Consider the following 16,920-nt stretch of genomic DNA (forward strand, 5'->3'; position numbering starts at 1 on the left):
GCAGTGGCACAGAGGGTCCATAGGGGTGGATGGGTGTTTATATACACACAGAAGCTGCCTCTGAGGACTGGCCCCTTGGGTGTGCACTCACCATGGCTTGCTGGGAGATCCTGGGCTTTGCCTTGTGCTCCTACCTCAGGCTGGCGGGGGGGCAGTGTAAGTACAAAGGCATTTCTAACAGCTTTAAGACTATACGGGGCGCTGTGCAGCGGTCGGTTGGTTTGGGGGCACCTCCAGCCCGGGTAAGGTGCAGGTCCTGGCAACGTGGGGATCCGGAGGTGTGAGGGGCTGTACAGTGGCCTTACCCTTCACAGTGCAATGGAGCAGGGCATGAAGACATAAGGAGAGATGCAGTGGACATACCACTGCCAGGTAGGAATATGGTCTCAGGTATTAGCAGGCACCAAGAATAAACACTTAGAAAAGCTCGGAAAAACACCTGAAGCCAAACTTTCTATCAACAGGAGGCCTGCGGCCAAAGCAGCCAGAAATCACTTGTGCCAGAGTTCATTTATTTCCCAGCCATTTTCAAAATTCCTCTTTCTGGGAAGACTGCAGTGATTTGCATGTTTAATTCTACCTGAGCAGGTAACACCACCGTTACCAGCCCTGTCTGTACAATATGATCCTTCCATTTCCAGAAGCTCAGGCTTTAAACTACTGTAGCCAAAGGCACAGAGAAATTCTGGACAGTGCAGCCGCATCTTTAACGCCCACGCTCAGAACCACCACACCATCCAGGTAATCTCCACTGCCGTCTGTGCAATTATAAAATAGAAAATAAACATGCTGGCCATGGTAGGAAATGAGCCCTCGAGCACCAAAGAATGACGCCTCAAATCAAGGCAAACCACTGGCTCCACATCATAAGGACCAACTATTGCTTTTGCTCTTAAAGCCACTGCTTATAGCAAAAGGTGTAAAACCTGTATATTGGACGTCACATTTATGCAACTGGGTTCATTTGAGAATCGAGCACTCGTCCCTCAAACAAAAAGCCTCTATCTTGGTTCAAACACAAACCAAGGCTCAGCTCCACAGAGCTGAGATAAGGTACGAATGACAGGTTGACAGCTTTCTCCAGGAATGTGCTGGCATTTGGGGGAAGTAGGACAGGACAACCCCTGCCTTGGGGCAGAGACATTTGAGCATCAGTATTTTATTGCAAAGACTAATTACATTGCTGTGTACAAGTCACACCAGGCAGTGTGCTCCTTCATTGAAGTGGTACAAAATACATATGGTACAGCCAGTCCCTCCGGTGACGCTGGGCTGCTGGGGGACACCGGCAGGAGGGGACACGGGGACGGTGGGTGCCAGCGTGGCCCCAGGGCAGAGGCTGGGCTGGGGGCAGGTTGGGAGGCAGGAGGCTGCCCCTGCGTCAGGGAGCCAGGGGCTCCCATCATGTGCAGCGAAGGGCGATGCCACCCGAGGGGACACATGGGGCTGGGAGAGCTCAGCGCCGGCCACGCATGTGCCCGAGCAGCCGCTTCCCCACCTGGTGCCAGGGACCCGCAGCCCAGCTCCTGCCACCAGCCCCGGCCCCGCTCCTGGAGCTGCACCTGCCCGGCAGCACCAACAGACAGAAACGGGGAAGATGTGCTGGAAGGAAGCGCTTAAAAAAAAAAAAAAAAAAAAATGGAGCCAGGAGCAAAAAAAGGTCCCCCTTGGGTTAGTGTTTCCTACAGTGATTAAAACAAGCATCTCTGCCCCTGCTTGGGCAACTAGTGGTAGAGAAACAAGGGAGGGGTGGCTGGTGGGGTTGGTGCCCCACGAGCGCGGCAGAGCCACGCTGCTGCCGCCACCGTCCCTCCCAGCAGCCTTAAATACCAGGGTAGGGAGAGGAGAGGGCCTGGGCTGCAGGGCAGGGGGAGGCTGGATTAGTAAAATGTACAAGTTCGTCTCTTCTATTTACAACCAATAAATATTGAAAAAAAAAAAAATCAGTAAACTTTTTTGTTTTATACAAAAAAAGTCTCATTGCTGCTTCTCCCATGGTCAGTGTTTGAAAAAGTCCGGTTAAAGCCCAAGGTGAGTGGCACTTTCTGTGGGTCAGGTGGTGGCAGCCGGGGCACCCGGAGCACCCTGAGCTCTTCGGCTCCTCGCCTGCCCACGCAGACCCAAGGTCTCTATTTACACAAGTTCAGACAGAAATTTGCTCTCCTCCTCCTCCTCCTCCTCCTCGTGAGGCTGGCAGCGCTGGGGGCACGGCCCAGAGCTTCCCCCGACGGTAGAAGAGACACTGGCGTTTGATCTTTGGTGCAAGTTTTGAACATGGGCCGTCAAAAGTCCAGCTGGAGGATGCGCTGGAGCGGGGCGAGGAGTGAGGCCACGAGGGCTTCCAGCTGTGGAGAGCACGAGGCGCCCGCTCCATCGGGCACAGCCCTCCCTCCACGGCGCTCCGAGCACTGGTGCGGGGCTGCAGCTCGCCCCGCAGCCTGGGGCATCTCCGGAGGGAAGGACAGGCAGAGATGCGTGGCAGCGGTGATACCGGTTATCCCGGGGAGGAAAAGGGTGTGGAGGTAAAACAACGCCAGGAAAGCCGGGAAGGAGAGCACCGCGCCACGCGGGAGGCTCTGCAGCCCCGGAGTGATGGCTCGTGTTCTGCTCCTCGCAAACGGCCCCTCTGCGAGTCACCGCTCCCCGGCTCGCTCGGACACAAGGCACCTACGGCAGAGGCGGGCTCCAGCTCTGGGCTGGCCGGCGGCTGGACTAGTGTCGCACCGTGGAAGGTTAAAAATTAAAAAAAAAAAAAATAAAATTCCCCCCCCCCCTGCTGCCTTCCTGTGTAGCAAAAAAGACCTGATTGAAACGAGGGTTTGTGCAGAGAGAGGCGGAGGCCGACGCCGCTTGCCCGCGCGCCCCAGCTCTCGGTGCGGGAGGGAGATGCGCGGCCGTACCCGCGGGCGAGGGTCGCTCCTCTCGCCGTGCCGGGCGGCACGAGGACCGGCCGCAGCCAAGCCCGGAGCAGCCTTGCCCCCAAGGCCCCGTCGGTGATGGGTGGCAGTGGGGCTGAGGCTAGAAGATGCCTTTGGCGATCTTCAGGCCTTTCTGCTTCATCCTGGGCAGGGTGGAGCTGGAGCCGTGTTTGATCTTCACCCCCTTGGAGAAGCCTCGCTTCTTGAGCACGAAGTCATAGTTGGCGGCAGAGTTCATGGCATAGAAGACGTTGGCATTGTCGGGGATCTTCAGCTCTGGAAGTGACCAAGGATGGGGGTCAGTTGGGCACCCCTTCCCTGAAAGGGGCCCAGACTGGGGCTGAGAGTTGTCCCCAGCTGCTGGGACCCCTCTTGCTGTCACCTCCCAGCCCCGCTCTGACCCGGTGCTGCCCAGGCTGCAGGGCTGCATGGCCAGCCAGGGACGCAGCCCCCAGGAAAGCCCCCCTGACCCCAGCACACACCTCTCTCCTCCGAGATGATCTGAACAAGCTCATAGTCTTCAGGCCGGTCCCCATCCAAGTTGTGTTTGGCCATGGCTTTGCGAATAACCACCGGGGTCTTATCCTGGCTCGTCACCTGTGAGCGCAGAGCGTTATTAACCCGGGAGGGCACTGAAAAGCCACTGCTGTCTCCTCCCAAAATGGGCCATGCCCGCATCCGAGCAGGGCGAGCCGCCCCTCCCCGGCATCACCGCGGGTGCCCCATACCTACCAGGATGCTCTTGTACATGTTGCCGTTGTCCACGGCCAGGCTGACGCGGATGATGCAGCAGTCGTCGACCTGCTGGTTGTAGAGGGGCAGCGAGAGGGAGGAGTAGCTGGAGATGCCGGAGACTGAGCGCTTGTGGGTGCGGGAGGCTGTCACCGGCGTGGAGGAGACGGAGGAGGACGAGGCACTGCTGGAGCCTGAGCCGATGCCCGATGTGTCCAAGGAGGAGAGGGAGGTGGATTCCCAGAACTGGAGGGCAGGGAGGAGAGGGGATGCGGAGGACACAGTGGGTTTAGCTTCTCCGTCGGCCACAGACGGGGCGTACCAGCGCTGGGGGAGGGAGGCCAGAGGGATCTCACTGACCTGCGACAACGGGGGACCGACACGACTACAGTCGCCGGCGGTGCGAGAGCCCTGCCACGCTGCCGGAGCAGCAAAGGGCAGGGGCCTCCCTAGCCCCGGTGGGTCAGAAACAGCCCCCGGGACCCCCACCCACTCACCCCAGCCCCAGCGCCGGGGCAGGGGTGAGGCAGTCCCCGTGCGATGGCCACACCTGCCTCTGGAGGCCCGGGCCCCGCGAGCTGCCCCGTACCTTCTTCTCCTGGCAGTCGGGGGACTCAGGGATGAAGCTGATGTTGATCTCCTCCACGTCAGAGCTGCTGGAGCCAGCGGAGGTGACGCTCACCGAGTCCGTGGCGTCCCCACTGCACAGGTACTGCCCGCACTTGAGCTGGTCGAAGGATTTCGAGTGGGAGCTGCCGCTGGCGCAGGGCTCGGTGCTCGGCGGCTGCCGGCTGCCAGGAGAGACGCGGGGCAGGTGAGAAGGGAGCAGAGCCAGGGTGCCCTTGGCTGGCAGGACAGCGGCCACCCCAGCCTGGTTCCTTCCCCGCAATGCTCAGCCGGAGATGCCCCGCGCTGGCCCCCACCTCCACCCCGCATCCCGCCGGGGACCAGCAAGACTCACTCGCTCCATCGTTTGATGATGCCCGTGTTTTTCTTCGCCTTCAACGTGTTGCTGGCCGACTCTGACAGTGGCTCGATCTCGCACGACAGCCCGTAACTAGGAGGGGGGAGATGAGGGTTTGAGCTCTGTGCTGCCCACGGCTGTGGCGAGCGCCGTGCCGGTGGGGCGAGGGGGGCAGAGGCCAGAGGGGAGCACAGGGCTCAGCAGCCGGAGGAGATGAGCGGTGGGACCTCCCGATGCACCGGCGGCAGCACAGCCCCCATCCCCACTCCCGCTCACCTCTCGGCCTCGCTGAGCCGCTCCAGGCTGTGGAACCAGTCCACAAACTGGTCCTCCTGCGTGAAGCTGTAGTTGTTGCAGGCCGACTGGAGCAGCTTGATCTGGGCAATGACTTCGAACTCCTGCAGCAAATGGAGGCCATGAGACCAGATCTGTTTGCCAGCCCCAGCATCCTCCACAAACAGCCCAGCCCAGCCCCACGCGTGGAGGCAAATAGGAAGGACCAGAATCCCCCTCCCCAAAAACGACAGCAAAAGAGGAGAAGGGTAAATCCCAAAGTGACTGGCACATCCTGGGCTTGCACCAAGTCAGCCTCCTCCTTCCACCCTGCTGTGCTGCTGCCAGGGCAAAGCTCTCACCTTCCTTCTCTTCTCAAAGTTGATCAGCCCACCCTGGAAAAGAAGGGGCCAAAAGTGAGTGTGGAGCAGGCAGAAAAGTATCGCTCCCATCCCTCCCTGTCCCCTGGCTCGCTGCCACTGCAGGGTGGGTGTCCCTGCCGAGTGGCCCCTTTCCACGGGGTGACAGAGGTGGATGTGTAGTGTCAGAAATAGGATGCACAGTGTCAGATATAGGATGCACAGCGTCGGATATAGGATGCACAGGGTGCAGTGTCAGATACAGGACGCATGGGGGACCAGCCCTCCATTGATGAGCCCAGGCTCTGGGGTGGCTGTGCAGAGGAAGGGGAGGACAGAGATGGAGGTACGTACATCCAGGAAATCCTTCATGGCGGTGTCGAGCATCACCAGGTCTGTGAGGAAGGTGCCAAGGTAGGGAATGGTGCCCTGCATCACGCCCTGCGGGGACAGAAGGGACAGTGGGGTCAGCAGAGAGTTGGGAGCAGCCCAGGCAGCCACCAGGGAAGGGGCATGGGGGCAGCTGTGCCAGACCCACCATCTCTCGCTGCTGTTGCTGCCGCTTCTGAGCCCTCTTTGGGTTGATCTCCAAGGTGGCGAATTTGGAGGTGCCCTCCTGGATGGTGGAGAGAGGTGGGGATCAGTGCGGGTGGGAAACAGACTGCACTAACAGATGAGATAAAATTCACCCCTGCTTTTACTGGTACAACTTTCCTTGTAGAGAGAAAGAGGGATGAGAGGAAGAGGAGGAAATCAAAGCTGAGCTTTTTCACAGCTCACAGGGAGGAGAGACTTAGTGAATAGGAACTGCTGCTCCCATTTCCAGCTCTGTATAAATAGCTCCTTAATGGGATGTTTTGTTCCCTTTTGCAGTTTATGTCCTCTCAGCCCCCAAACTGGAGCTGGGCTGGGAAGCTGCAGAGAAGGACATTTTTCCTGCAGCCTTTTACGAACCCTCCAACCCCACCTGAAATCAGGAGGACTTTGCACTGGGCTGTTAAAATGTAGCTGCTTCTGGGAAGAAGCCGTCGCCCTGGTGCACTGGATCCTATCCCACTGCTTATCTCTGCTTGCGGAATTGCTTTGCAAGCTTCAGGCAATGACGACTTCTGGGTGGAGAAGCAGAAAGCCCAGCCTGGTCCAAAACCCCCGCCTGCTCCCCAGACTCAGCACGCCCTGCCTGCACCCGTGCCTGCAAACCCCGCAGCGCTGCCAGGGCTTTAGCCTGGTGGCTGGAACACTGTGGAAACTTCTGCCAGCGTCAGCCCGAGCTCGCTGCCAGGGACACGGTGCTGCGGGTGCCGCTTCCCCGTACCTTAATGAGAAGCTCCCGGCTCAGTGAGTGGTTGTTCTCGTCGGAGAAGATCTCTGAGAGCTCGTGGAAAGTGCGGAAGCTCTCCCTGATCAGGGAGAAACACGGAGGGAAGTCAGCAGTGGTGCCACCCTGGGGTCTCCTCCTTGGGCTCTCTTCTGCTCACCCAAAGGACCCCCCCACCAGCACTCACAGCTTGAGCAGGGCCTTGCTGTTCAGGGGCTATGCCAGGGTGTTTTGCACAGAAAGGAGGAGAAGGTGATGGTGCTTTTATTTCCTCACCCTCCTTAGGCCCCTGACACCTTATGCTGGTCCCTGGGTTTTGGGCACACTCCAAGAGGCAATGCTGGAGCTAAGATGATCCCATCTACACATTCAAGGGCCACAGCCAGAGCACAACCTCCCTCTTGACACCCTCCCATGGCTGTAGAAGACACTGCTTACCGTAGGACCTCGTCCCAGGTCTTCTTCAGCCGGTGAACGGCGTTGCATTGCAGAGCCGAAAGGATGGCTCGGAGGGAGGAGAAGTTCTTCAGGATGCGGCACTCCTGGGGGCAGACAAAGAGACAACAGTACTCAGCGTTAAAGAAAGCCCAAGGATCTGCTGGGACTCACACACCGCAAAACCTCAGCCCAGGGCTGAGGGGGGAGGTGAGCAGGATGACAGGCTGTCCTACCCGAGCCACTTCGATCCACCGCTCCACCACTTTAGCCCTCTGCTGCGGCTTCAGGGAGCGGTCTCCGAGGCACGTGGCGATGACACAGTTGGCCACGCTATTGAACTGCAAGACCGTGGCACGGATGGTGGGTGCCAGGTGCTCTTTGCCCTTCTTGTCTCGCTGGGACCAGATGCAGCCCAGACAGTGGTAAGGCACCACTTTCTTAAACAGCTCCTGGATATAAAGAGATGGAGCTGGGTCTCTTTGGGGTCCCTGGGAAGGGAACAGGCCAGGAGGAAAAGAGGGATGGGAAGAGACAGGCCTCTGCCCAGAGCAGCAGGTAGCAGGCAGGCAGAGCACCTGGCTGTCGAATGAATACTCACAGCATCCATCAGCGTGAACTGTTCTGCCACCATCTCTGGGGAGAAGGAGAGGAAATCTGGCTTCCCGTCCCCGACACCGTTCTCCTCCACCAGCTGGAAGGTGCAGCCGCCGTGGTCCACAGCTGCGAGAGACGGCGTGAAGCTGAGCACCGCAGCACTGCCGCGAGCCGGGGCCCACACCGACCCACGCCAGCCCTCTGCGGGCACCCACATCCCACCTCCTGGGCTCTTAATTCCCATCTGGCTTCACACCTCGAGAAACGAGGCTCAGATAAAAGGATAGTCATTTTAAACCTGGATACAAGTGTCTGTAGAGGATTAAAGGCAGATTAGCTAATCTACTTAGAAATCCTGGTTCAGTTGGATTGGCATCCTGGTGTACCTCCACGTAAATGCAGGCAGAATTTATGGGGGTTCAGCCATGTGGCAAGACCCGAGGTTCTGGAGACCCTTGATGCCAACCAGTAGCACTCTCTCCACCTGAAGCCCCAAATGACCCCCCACAAGCGGGGAAAGGACCCCACCTTCCACTTTGGACTCGCTCTGCTCTTGCTGCTGGAACTGGGCCAGCAGGATGCGGGCTCGGCGCTCCAGGTCCGAGCCGGGGATGTTGTGGCGCACGTAGGAGATGAGCTGCTTGAGGCAGGTGAAGTCTGGGGGCTTACGGAAGTCCTCTGAGTACTGGTCCAGCCAGGCACCGAGGATGGAGGAGATGGTGCTGCAGGGAGAGGGGGAACACAGGCAAGCCTGAATGAGAATCAAGTGCCACGAGAAACCCACGTGCACCCCAACACACTCCAGGTACCAGAAACAGCCCGGGATGAGAACTGAAAATCTATCAACCAGAGACACCCTTCTCTTGCTCACCCGCAGCGCGGTCAGACTTACTTCTTCAGCTCCATCCTCTCGTCCACAGCGTGCCTGGCGTGGTCCCCATTTGCCTGCACGTGGAGTTTGCCGTACCTGGTGGGGCACAGCGAGGAGGCAGTGAGCACCCTGGACTTGGCTGCCTCTCAGCCTTTTCTCCCTCCACATCACCCCCAGCTCTCCCAGGGGGTCGGGATGAATCTCCCACGCACTGTCCCGCTGCCCCCACTCTGCCACAGCCCCCGTGTTATGGGAAGCAGCCAGCACTGGCTACCTCGCAGCGGGGGTACTGGCTGGAAGGGTTCCAGCTCTCTGGGAAGTTGTGTCCTCCCTGCCCCAAAACCTTCACGCTGATGGAGTTGGGAGAAGCCCATCAGCCCTCCAAGGCAGGGCAGCAGAAGATGCTGGGGCTCCCCTGGCTAAGGGGGCTCAGACACAAGCCACCCCTGGCTGCATTCTGGGGCTCAGGGCAGCCTCACCTGTTCAGCAGCAGGTCCAGCACTTGCTTGGTGGTGGCGAAGGCCCGGTAAGTGCACAGGAAGATGGTGACATAGGTGGAGTCATTGCCCTTGAAGGCTGAGACCAGGTACTCCACCAGCTTCTCCAAGGTCCCAGCTTTTATCGTCCGCACCTTACACGTCTCATAGAGGTTTAAGGCCGACTCGTTCTCAAACTGTCGGGACAGGAGCAGAAGTCAGTGGGTTGGGTGAAGACAGACACGTTCAAGTGCAACACGGTCCCAGCAGCTTCAAAAGCCACCGTTCAGGTCTAGGCTGGAACCACGGACCCAATACAGTGCCTGGGGCTCTTGTGACAGGCCTGGGGAAAGGGAAGCCGGGTCTCCTCAGACACCAAATACCCAGCTGAGAAGACTTGAGCATTTAGGAAATCCCAGGAAAGGCCTCAAGATTGCCAAAACCTAGATGTTGCCCTAATTTGCAAAATGGGGCTTCAGATTGTTTCCTCCATGCCCCTTCCCATGGGCCAGAGGCCAGAAGGTGCTCCCATGCCCCCGCTCCCAAATAAATACATCATTCCCAGATAAGGCTTGGAAGGATCCCCCAGGACAGGAGCATATGGGGGAGCAAGAAGAGGGCAAGACATGGGCTGGTATAGACCCTGCCAAGCCCTGACATCAGGTCACCATGTCTCTGGCAGGGACACATCTGAAAACACCCTGTGGCAGGACTCTGGTGGTGCCTCCCGCTTACCCCCAGCCATCGCTGCCCTTTGTTGGCCGTGTGATGGAGCTGCACTTTCCGGAGCGATATGCTGTAGATCACACCATCCTCCAGCTCTTCTCCGATCTCCTGTGTGGAGCTCTGCACGGGAGGACAAGATACACCATGAGATAAGGAGAGTAAAGCGTGGCAGAGATGCTCTTGCAGGCTCATACAAGGCATCTCAGCAAGCCAAAGGCAACAGCCGGCAGGCAGCAAGAGTCTCCCTTGCCTGCTCAGAAATGCAAACCAGGCGACACTCGTCTTTCTGGCCAGCTTAACTCTGGGCCCACGGGAGCCTGCACACAGGCAGAGCCAGGACTTTGGGAAGCTGCTCTTGGTCTGCTCCGCATCCCCTGGCTCCACATCTCAGCCCTTCTGCAAACCCAGGCTGTGTCAGCGCCGGGTGCTGGGCAGAGCGGGGAGCCCTCGCCAGGCAGCGAGGGGGGCTGGGGGCAGCACACCCCTGTACCAGCCCCAGCTGCTTCCCCCTCCCCAAGCCCTCGCCTTTCCCGTAAGGTGACATTGCTGCCTGGTCTGACCGTAATCTCGGTAATCTGTCCCTGCAGGAACTGAGCACCTCGGTGCACCCTTGGTAATAAATAATAATAACTATGAAACCAAGCTGGCCGCAAGCTTTGGCAGCGCTGGCCACGCACACAAGGCAGAAATCCAAGGGGGGAGCTCAAAGCTGGGGGGAAACCCCAGAGAGCGGCACCAGGGTGGGCTCAGGCACAGCAGGGACAAGTCCCTGCACCCCTGGGGACAGGGACCTCGGAGCCACAGCCCAACCCAGCTACGAGGCTTGCACTTCTGCTCTGGGGGACACAGATCGCCTAAAATTTGGTGAGAAAAGAGGGGATGTTTCTCAGGGCAGGTCCCCAGGCACACGTCTCCCCCAGATCCCCCAGTCCCACATGCCAGTGCGGGGCTCGGTGGCAGCTCCAGCCCTACAAGGACAATTTGGTTCCCTCCTCCTCCTCCTCCTCCTCCTCTCTCACCACGCTCTGCTGAGTCAGTGCCTCTCTTAAGAGGATTAATCCAGATCCTTTTAAACACCATGGGGATCTCCCCCGCCCTCCATCCCCCACGCCAAATGGTGGGACACGGTGTAACGCACAGTAAAACCCACTGCTCAGCAGATGGGGAAAATGGCCAAAAGCAATAAGCCGGTTAGCAGGGGGAGGTGACCACGTGCTGGGGCGCAGGGGCTCGGGGACAAGTCCCCCCTGTATATCACACTGCCAGCCAGGGGCCAGAGCCAGCCCACGGCTTTTCCTGCAATCTGCCTCTCAGGAGCACAAAAAACCCTGAGCAATGGCAACAACGCAGGGCTCGCCGGGGAAGAAGCTGCTGTGGGGATGGAGCCCCAGCAGCAACACTCCTCCCTGAAAAAAATCCTCTTCCCAAACCGCTCCCCGCGAAGGTGGGAACGGCCGTACCCAGGGCCCCGGCTTTAGACGACGCTGCACATTGCAAGAGACACTGAGCGGAAAGCACCGAACACGCACCTAAACATGCTCTTTAACCACCATCCTCTATCATCACCATCACAGCAGCAGTCGCTGCACTGTTCTCGCACCCAGCTCAAGTAAAGTGCTTGTTACTAGCAAGGAATCAAGGCAGGGAACCACAGCCAGCTCCAAGAGTAAGGAGAAAACTTTAAAAAGCTTCTTGTTCACGGCTGTAATGAATGAGGACAGAGAATCCCCCTGGGCAGGGTTACTGGATTTCTTCCTCACTTTCTGCTGAACCTGCTCTTCTCACTTCGTGCCAGACTACCAAGAGGTTTGGTTTGCTGAAGCATGACAGGTTGTGAGGCCCCTAACTTCAGCTGTGCTGTGAACATCAGAAGTCTTTCCCAGGGCGTACCAGCTTCCAGACCAACCCTGACAGCACCCACACAAGGCGGTGGACTGACACCCTTCTGGATGCCCGCGTCAGTCCCCTCTTGTTATCTGCTCTGGGATAAATTATAGCATAAATTTATGTTCCAGTATAAACAGGTCTGAATTTCAAGAACGGAAAAGACACCCACCAGCACGGCATGCCCTACGCCTTCCTAGAGAGCATGACATGAAAATACATCTCCCTTCTGCCTCGATAACTCCTCCAGGTTGATGATGCTGGCTGCTGGGGGTAGCATAACGTCTGAGCCCAGCTTGCCCCCAGCTTAGCTGGCCCAGGCCCAGGCAGGCTGGCAGCCCCGAGCCCCGATGGCTGGCACCACACAGCCTGAACACCAACAGGGGCGTGAACAAGCCCCTGAGCCCACCCTGACACCCCGCTTCTCTGCAGCCCCACGTCACATCTGCACTGGGAGCCTCGCCAGAGCGGCCACCCATGACACTGGCCCCGGTGTGGGGAAAACAAAGCCATTTAAACACATCAGCAAGGGGGAGGTGAGCGTGGTACGTAGCTAAAGGCACTGGCAGCTGAGCGAGCTGGGCTTCTCCCCCATCACCTCTCCATCTCTCCACCAAAAGCTCACAGGAATGAGGTGCTCCTACGCCAGGTGAGTCACCCCCAACCCCACAAGCAGAGATGCCTTAGCTGGGAATTGGACATGCTGGCACGGCCTCAGGAGTGAGCTGCCGGCACTGCTAAAGCCTCGTGTCCACCCTAGATCAGCCACCCATAGGGACGGTACCTAACTTGAGCCCAAGTCAGCCAAGTTGTCTTTCTTCCACCTCTAGATGCCGTTTCCAACAAAAGAAAGAAAACCTGTGGGAACTCTTCCCAGTTTGTCCACAGAGACCATCAGACCCTGGTGCCCACAGCTACGTGCCATCCTCCAGAAGCGACAGCAGTAGATGCCTCTTGAGCGCTCCAGCCTGCTGCCCAAGGGGCAGTGACAGAGAAGGGGCATCACTACCAACGGGGCTCTCTCCCCATCATTATCACCCAATCTGCAGATCAGCCCTACCCTGTATATCTCACAGTTATGCTGACTTTGGGCTGGAGGAAAGCTCTGGGTCCAGCAGGACCAGACCCCTGTACAGTCTAACTCAGAAAAGAGGTTTGGCCAGACAGTTGTAAACCCCAGACACAAATATCAAGAAAAATCAGATGCCTGCTGAGACGCAATTAAATGAATAAAGAAATCAAATCATATGGGAGGACAAAATGTCCCAGGATCAATCTGTGAATCATTGGCAGCTGCTCTGCAACTACAGTGGAAAGTATTGCCGTAACTGTGTAGGGGTTTTCACTCTGTATTTCGTGTCACGTGCAGAGAATACACTCAATTTTGGTGAAATTGGAAATTTCATTTCCTTCCCATATTCATTCATTTTTTGTCTTGCTGACTTGTGCAATATCCCCCAAAGTTCCCCCTTTGCAAACCACACACGAAGTACGCAGCTTCCCAGCAGTCTTCAGCCAGGCTCATGCCAAGAGCCAGGCGAACTGCTACACTGGTACATTTTAAAATTTGGCTATTTATATTCTGCGTGAGCGTCCTCTTTCCTACCGCTGCTTCTCCAAGATGCTGATTGTGCATTCCACACATGTTGGTTAAAAACCAACGAAGCAAAAAGCAGCAGCAGGACGGAGCCAGTGAAGTCCCACTCCAACACCTGCACCAAATGCACGTTTCTCCCTTTGCAGATCACAGAATCACAGAATCATTCAGGTTGGAAAAGACCCTTGGGATGATCGAGTCCAACCATCAGCCCTACTCTACAAAGTTCTCCCCTACACCACATCCCCCAACAACTCATCTAAACGACCCTTAAACACATCCACGGATGGGGACTCCACCACCTCCCTGGGCAGCCTGTTCCACTGTCTGACCACTCTTTCTGTAAAAAATTGTGAAGATGAGGAGACATGAGGTGGGAGCAGGGCTGGGAGAGACACAAAACCTTGACCTGTGGCTTATGTATGTGCTGGCCACCAAGAACGCCGCAATCCTAAGTCTGGCACTCACACCAGGATTTCCAGCAAGTCAACCGAAGATGAAGGCCTTCAAAATGGTCTCTAAAGAGCTCTGACAGACAAGGGCTGGTAAATATTACTGCAACAGCTACTGCTCCCCGTTGCCTGCCCTACACATGTGCTGGAGTTTTGTGCCCCTCGTAGCAGAAGGGAAACGAGCTGGGCCTCAGCCAGCCCAGCCGCAGCCCAGCACTCACATGCAAACCCTCGTTCATCGGTGGTTCAACCTGAGTATCTGAGCACCGTGCCACGGCAGAGGTACAGGTGAACAGTCCCTTCCGCTTACTGCATCGCCCTGGCAGAAGAGATGCGTCCAACAGGCCCAGACAGGGCTTTAAACGGCTGCAACAAGATTCAGCAAAACTCTTCTGTGAAAGCACTAACTTTGAGCACGCTGATGGTTATGGCATTTGCACCTTCCACCAAACTCATACAGAAGGGACTCAGCACCCCAGAAAGTGAGATCCAACGCATTTCAAGATGGGCACCAAAAAAGGGAAGATGTAGAAAATGAACATTTGACCATGATTTCTCCAGCTCAGTGTGGGCTCCTGCTCCTCTCCATACAGCAGGAAAAAGGCCTCTCAATGGAGGGGCGCAGGGAAAAACCACATGTTTAACTTAGGGGTATGAGACGCCCAATTCTGCGGAGTCGGACGCTTTTGCAAAATCAGCCGTAAGTGAACTCTGCAGGAGTTCATCCCCTGAAATATGAAACTGGAGGTCTGCACCAGATGGCTTGCCTGGTTTTAGAGACCGCCTCTTCCAACTGCAGATAGCCCCAGGCTGCGTGAGCAACGAGCTCCCCAGAGCTCCCCACCGATAGTTCAAAGCATTGGTGACTACACCGGGGAGGAATTCCTGCTCCGTGCAATAAACTCTTCTACTCTCTGGTGAATGTTCTAGCACACGGCGGCGCGGTGTCGAACCCCACGTCTTCACACGGAGTTTTAATAACGAGCTCTAAGACGTAGCCAAGGTTCGCAGGCCTGGAGGAAGGGCTGCGGTGTGAGGGACCCTCGCAGGAGCCAGGCGGAGAGCAGCAGGGAATCTGCCTTCATCTCTCCTCGCGGGCTGAAGGGAAGGGAAAATGCAAAAGCCAAAGAGCAAAGCAAAATATTGGCTAGTGATCTGCATTTTAGAAAGTGTTTGAGATCAGTCACAAAGGTGGTTTTTGTAAGACAGGAGCAAAGCACAGGATTAAGTGTGAGCATGACAGCATCCCTGCACGTTACACACAGACAATTATCCAACAATTACCAGGTCTTAAGAGCTCTGGTCCCACGTGCCCTGGGTTAGCGCGTTGGCCTCCAAAGACACAAAATAATGAACTGTTATTGGAAAAAAGGTATTAATTTCAGCAGACGTGGAAGAGGCAAAACTGTTTAAAGTGCTTTTACTGATGCTCCCCAGCCAACAGCTGGTTTAAAGATCGAGATATTCGTGTTACTCTGTTCCCTTTCAGCTGGGCTACACAAAATGCCTGTTCTACAGACAGGTATAACACAGCACCGAGAGTATCTTCGCACCGTGATTTCAAAGCACCGCTGCTACCAGCCACAAGAGAGAAGCAGATGCTAACCCTGCCCATGGGAAGCCGGGAACCTGCGCCTGCTGGGAATTAGTCTCGCTGGCTAACGAGACAAGAAAAGGCAGAGCTGAGCCTCAGAGACATCACCAGGAGTTTCTCATTGAAGATCCGTGTTTGCACAACTTTGAAAGAACTTGATGAAAGCTGGTAAAGCCAGAAACAGAAAGTGGGGGTTCGGTCTTCACAGTCCCCAGTCCCTTCTCAGAACCATCCCTTCCCACCAGCAATGGGAAATGGGTCTTTCCAGAAATGAAAGAAACCGGCTCCACCAAGGACCGCGTCCTTCACGGTTGACACAAGCCCCAAGTTAACTTTCGTTTCACTCTCAGGAGCAAACCCCGAACTCATGCAACCAACAGCAGTGACTTTGGGGCCTCTCATGTAAACTGAAGTGTATGACATTATGTAAAAGGAAATAGGAAAAAAAAGTCCCCTCCATCTAGTGAAAGGAAAGCGACTGCAGTTCCGTGTACCAAGACCACAAAAGCAGAAGTACCCTCTGTCCTACACTTCCAAAATAAGCGCACACAGCACAACACCCTTCCTCAGGGGGACTTCCAGGCAAAAAACCCCGTGGTGGATGTTTCCCCATGGCTCCACCGGTTGGGATCGTCCTGTCTGCTCCTCACACTCGTTGGCAGTTTCCTTCCCCCGGCCGCGCTCAGGAAGGCTACAGAGCCTACCCAAAGGTGGTGAGGAAGCTGCGAATATCCCCCGTGTTTGGGGAACAGAAAGGTGTCCCGTGCTGGTGCCTGCCTACCCCGGTGACCCACAGCATGTGCTTTAGATTACCAGCCCCATGGAGGGCAGGAGCACTCCCGCTCCCGAACACCATCCCAGCGATGGATGTGGTGGCACTGGGGTACAGTGGTTCTCTCCAGCCAACACTGGCCTTGGGCAAGTTGATCTCTCGCTGTCTCCCTTCTCCCCCAGCCACGTTCCTGTTGCCGCTGATGGAGCCCAAGTCCCCCGCCCCTGCCCAGGGCACTGCTCCCCGCGCAGGGATGTTAGGCAGATGGACGTGATTCCTTTGGGTTTTCAACACTCTCCGCCTTCCTTCCTGCCTGCTTAGAGCCGCCTCAAACCAGGACTGATTCCAACAGCCCATTAAAACATCACGACAAAGGGGGAAACAGGAAAAGAACAGAAAAGGGGCCAGAAGCTAAACTTAAACCCGCTATGAAAAGGGGGTGTTTTTGCCAGGACACCAAGACAGTGGCGACAGCTGAGAGCCTGTTCTCACCCCATCAGCTGCTGGGCTCTGCAGCCGGGCTTTCCTGACACCCTCAGCTCTGCTTCAGGTGTTTTGTCATGGAAAGCTGCACCCAGCCCTGCAGGGAACAGCCCCGGGGCTGTGCATCACCCAGTGCCACGAGCTCCCAGGGAGCCCGATGGGGCAGAGGGAGGGTGCATATCACCCCGTATCTGTCTCTTGTGGGGATTTTACACCTCCTCCCTCGCGGACTGGGGCTGCCCAAGACTGATGGCAGGTCTGATCCTGTGTCCGGAACCCAGAGGGGTTAGAGACAAGATTCAAAGGCAGCCTTCTCCACCCTCGTGGCTTAGAAAGAAGAGAAAGCAGCGGCTGGTGGATCTGTTACAAAGGCATCTTGTGACTCGCATGCAGTGAGTCAGTGGCTGGAGTGAGGATTAGGAGCTCAGCGCTCCGGTCCAGAAACGAGACAGAGCAGATACACAGGATT

At 56.7% G+C, this 16,920-nt stretch overlaps 1 protein-coding gene across 6 annotated transcripts in view; it reads right to left on the reverse strand.

Annotated features, from left to right (window-relative positions):
- Positions 1 to 1,143: 1,143 nt before the first annotated feature.
- Positions 1,144 to 16,920, reverse strand: part of RALGDS (ral guanine nucleotide dissociation stimulator) — a 62,619-nt gene continuing 46,842 nt past the window's right edge. For 3 of the 6 annotated variants that reach the window (XM_074846387.1, XM_074846385.1, XM_074846388.1), the window contains exons 2-18: positions 9,679 to 9,789; positions 8,947 to 9,140; positions 8,489 to 8,563; positions 8,125 to 8,318; positions 7,601 to 7,722; positions 7,236 to 7,451; positions 7,003 to 7,106; positions 6,562 to 6,646; positions 5,785 to 5,862; positions 5,601 to 5,687; positions 5,250 to 5,282; positions 4,891 to 5,012; positions 4,612 to 4,707; positions 4,240 to 4,441; positions 3,651 to 4,010; positions 3,401 to 3,515; positions 1,144 to 3,194 (exon numbers count right to left, since the gene is read on the reverse strand). In XM_074846387.1, the coding sequence (XP_074702488.1) occupies positions 3,019 to 3,194; positions 3,401 to 3,515; positions 3,651 to 4,010; positions 4,240 to 4,441; positions 4,612 to 4,707; positions 4,891 to 5,012; positions 5,250 to 5,282; positions 5,601 to 5,687; positions 5,785 to 5,862; positions 6,562 to 6,646; positions 7,003 to 7,106; positions 7,236 to 7,451; positions 7,601 to 7,722; positions 8,125 to 8,318; positions 8,489 to 8,563; positions 8,947 to 9,140; positions 9,679 to 9,789 (2,370 nt within the window). In that variant the 3' untranslated portion in view covers positions 1,144 to 3,018. Of the gene's footprint in view, positions 3,195 to 3,400; positions 3,516 to 3,650; positions 4,100 to 4,239; positions 4,442 to 4,611; positions 4,708 to 4,890; positions 5,013 to 5,249; positions 5,283 to 5,600; positions 5,688 to 5,784; positions 5,863 to 6,561; positions 6,647 to 7,002; positions 7,107 to 7,235; positions 7,452 to 7,600; positions 7,723 to 8,124; positions 8,319 to 8,488; positions 8,564 to 8,946; positions 9,141 to 9,678; positions 9,790 to 16,920 lie in introns of all 6 variants that reach the window. The other 3 variants (XR_012625863.1, XM_074846386.1, XM_074846384.1) reach the window with 3 other exon arrangements.

The sequence above is a fragment of the Strix aluco genome, chromosome 20 (genome assembly GCF_031877795.1).
Source record: "Strix aluco isolate bStrAlu1 chromosome 20, bStrAlu1.hap1, whole genome shotgun sequence".
In the NCBI taxonomy this organism is placed as follows: domain Eukaryota; kingdom Metazoa; phylum Chordata; class Aves; order Strigiformes; family Strigidae; genus Strix; species Strix aluco.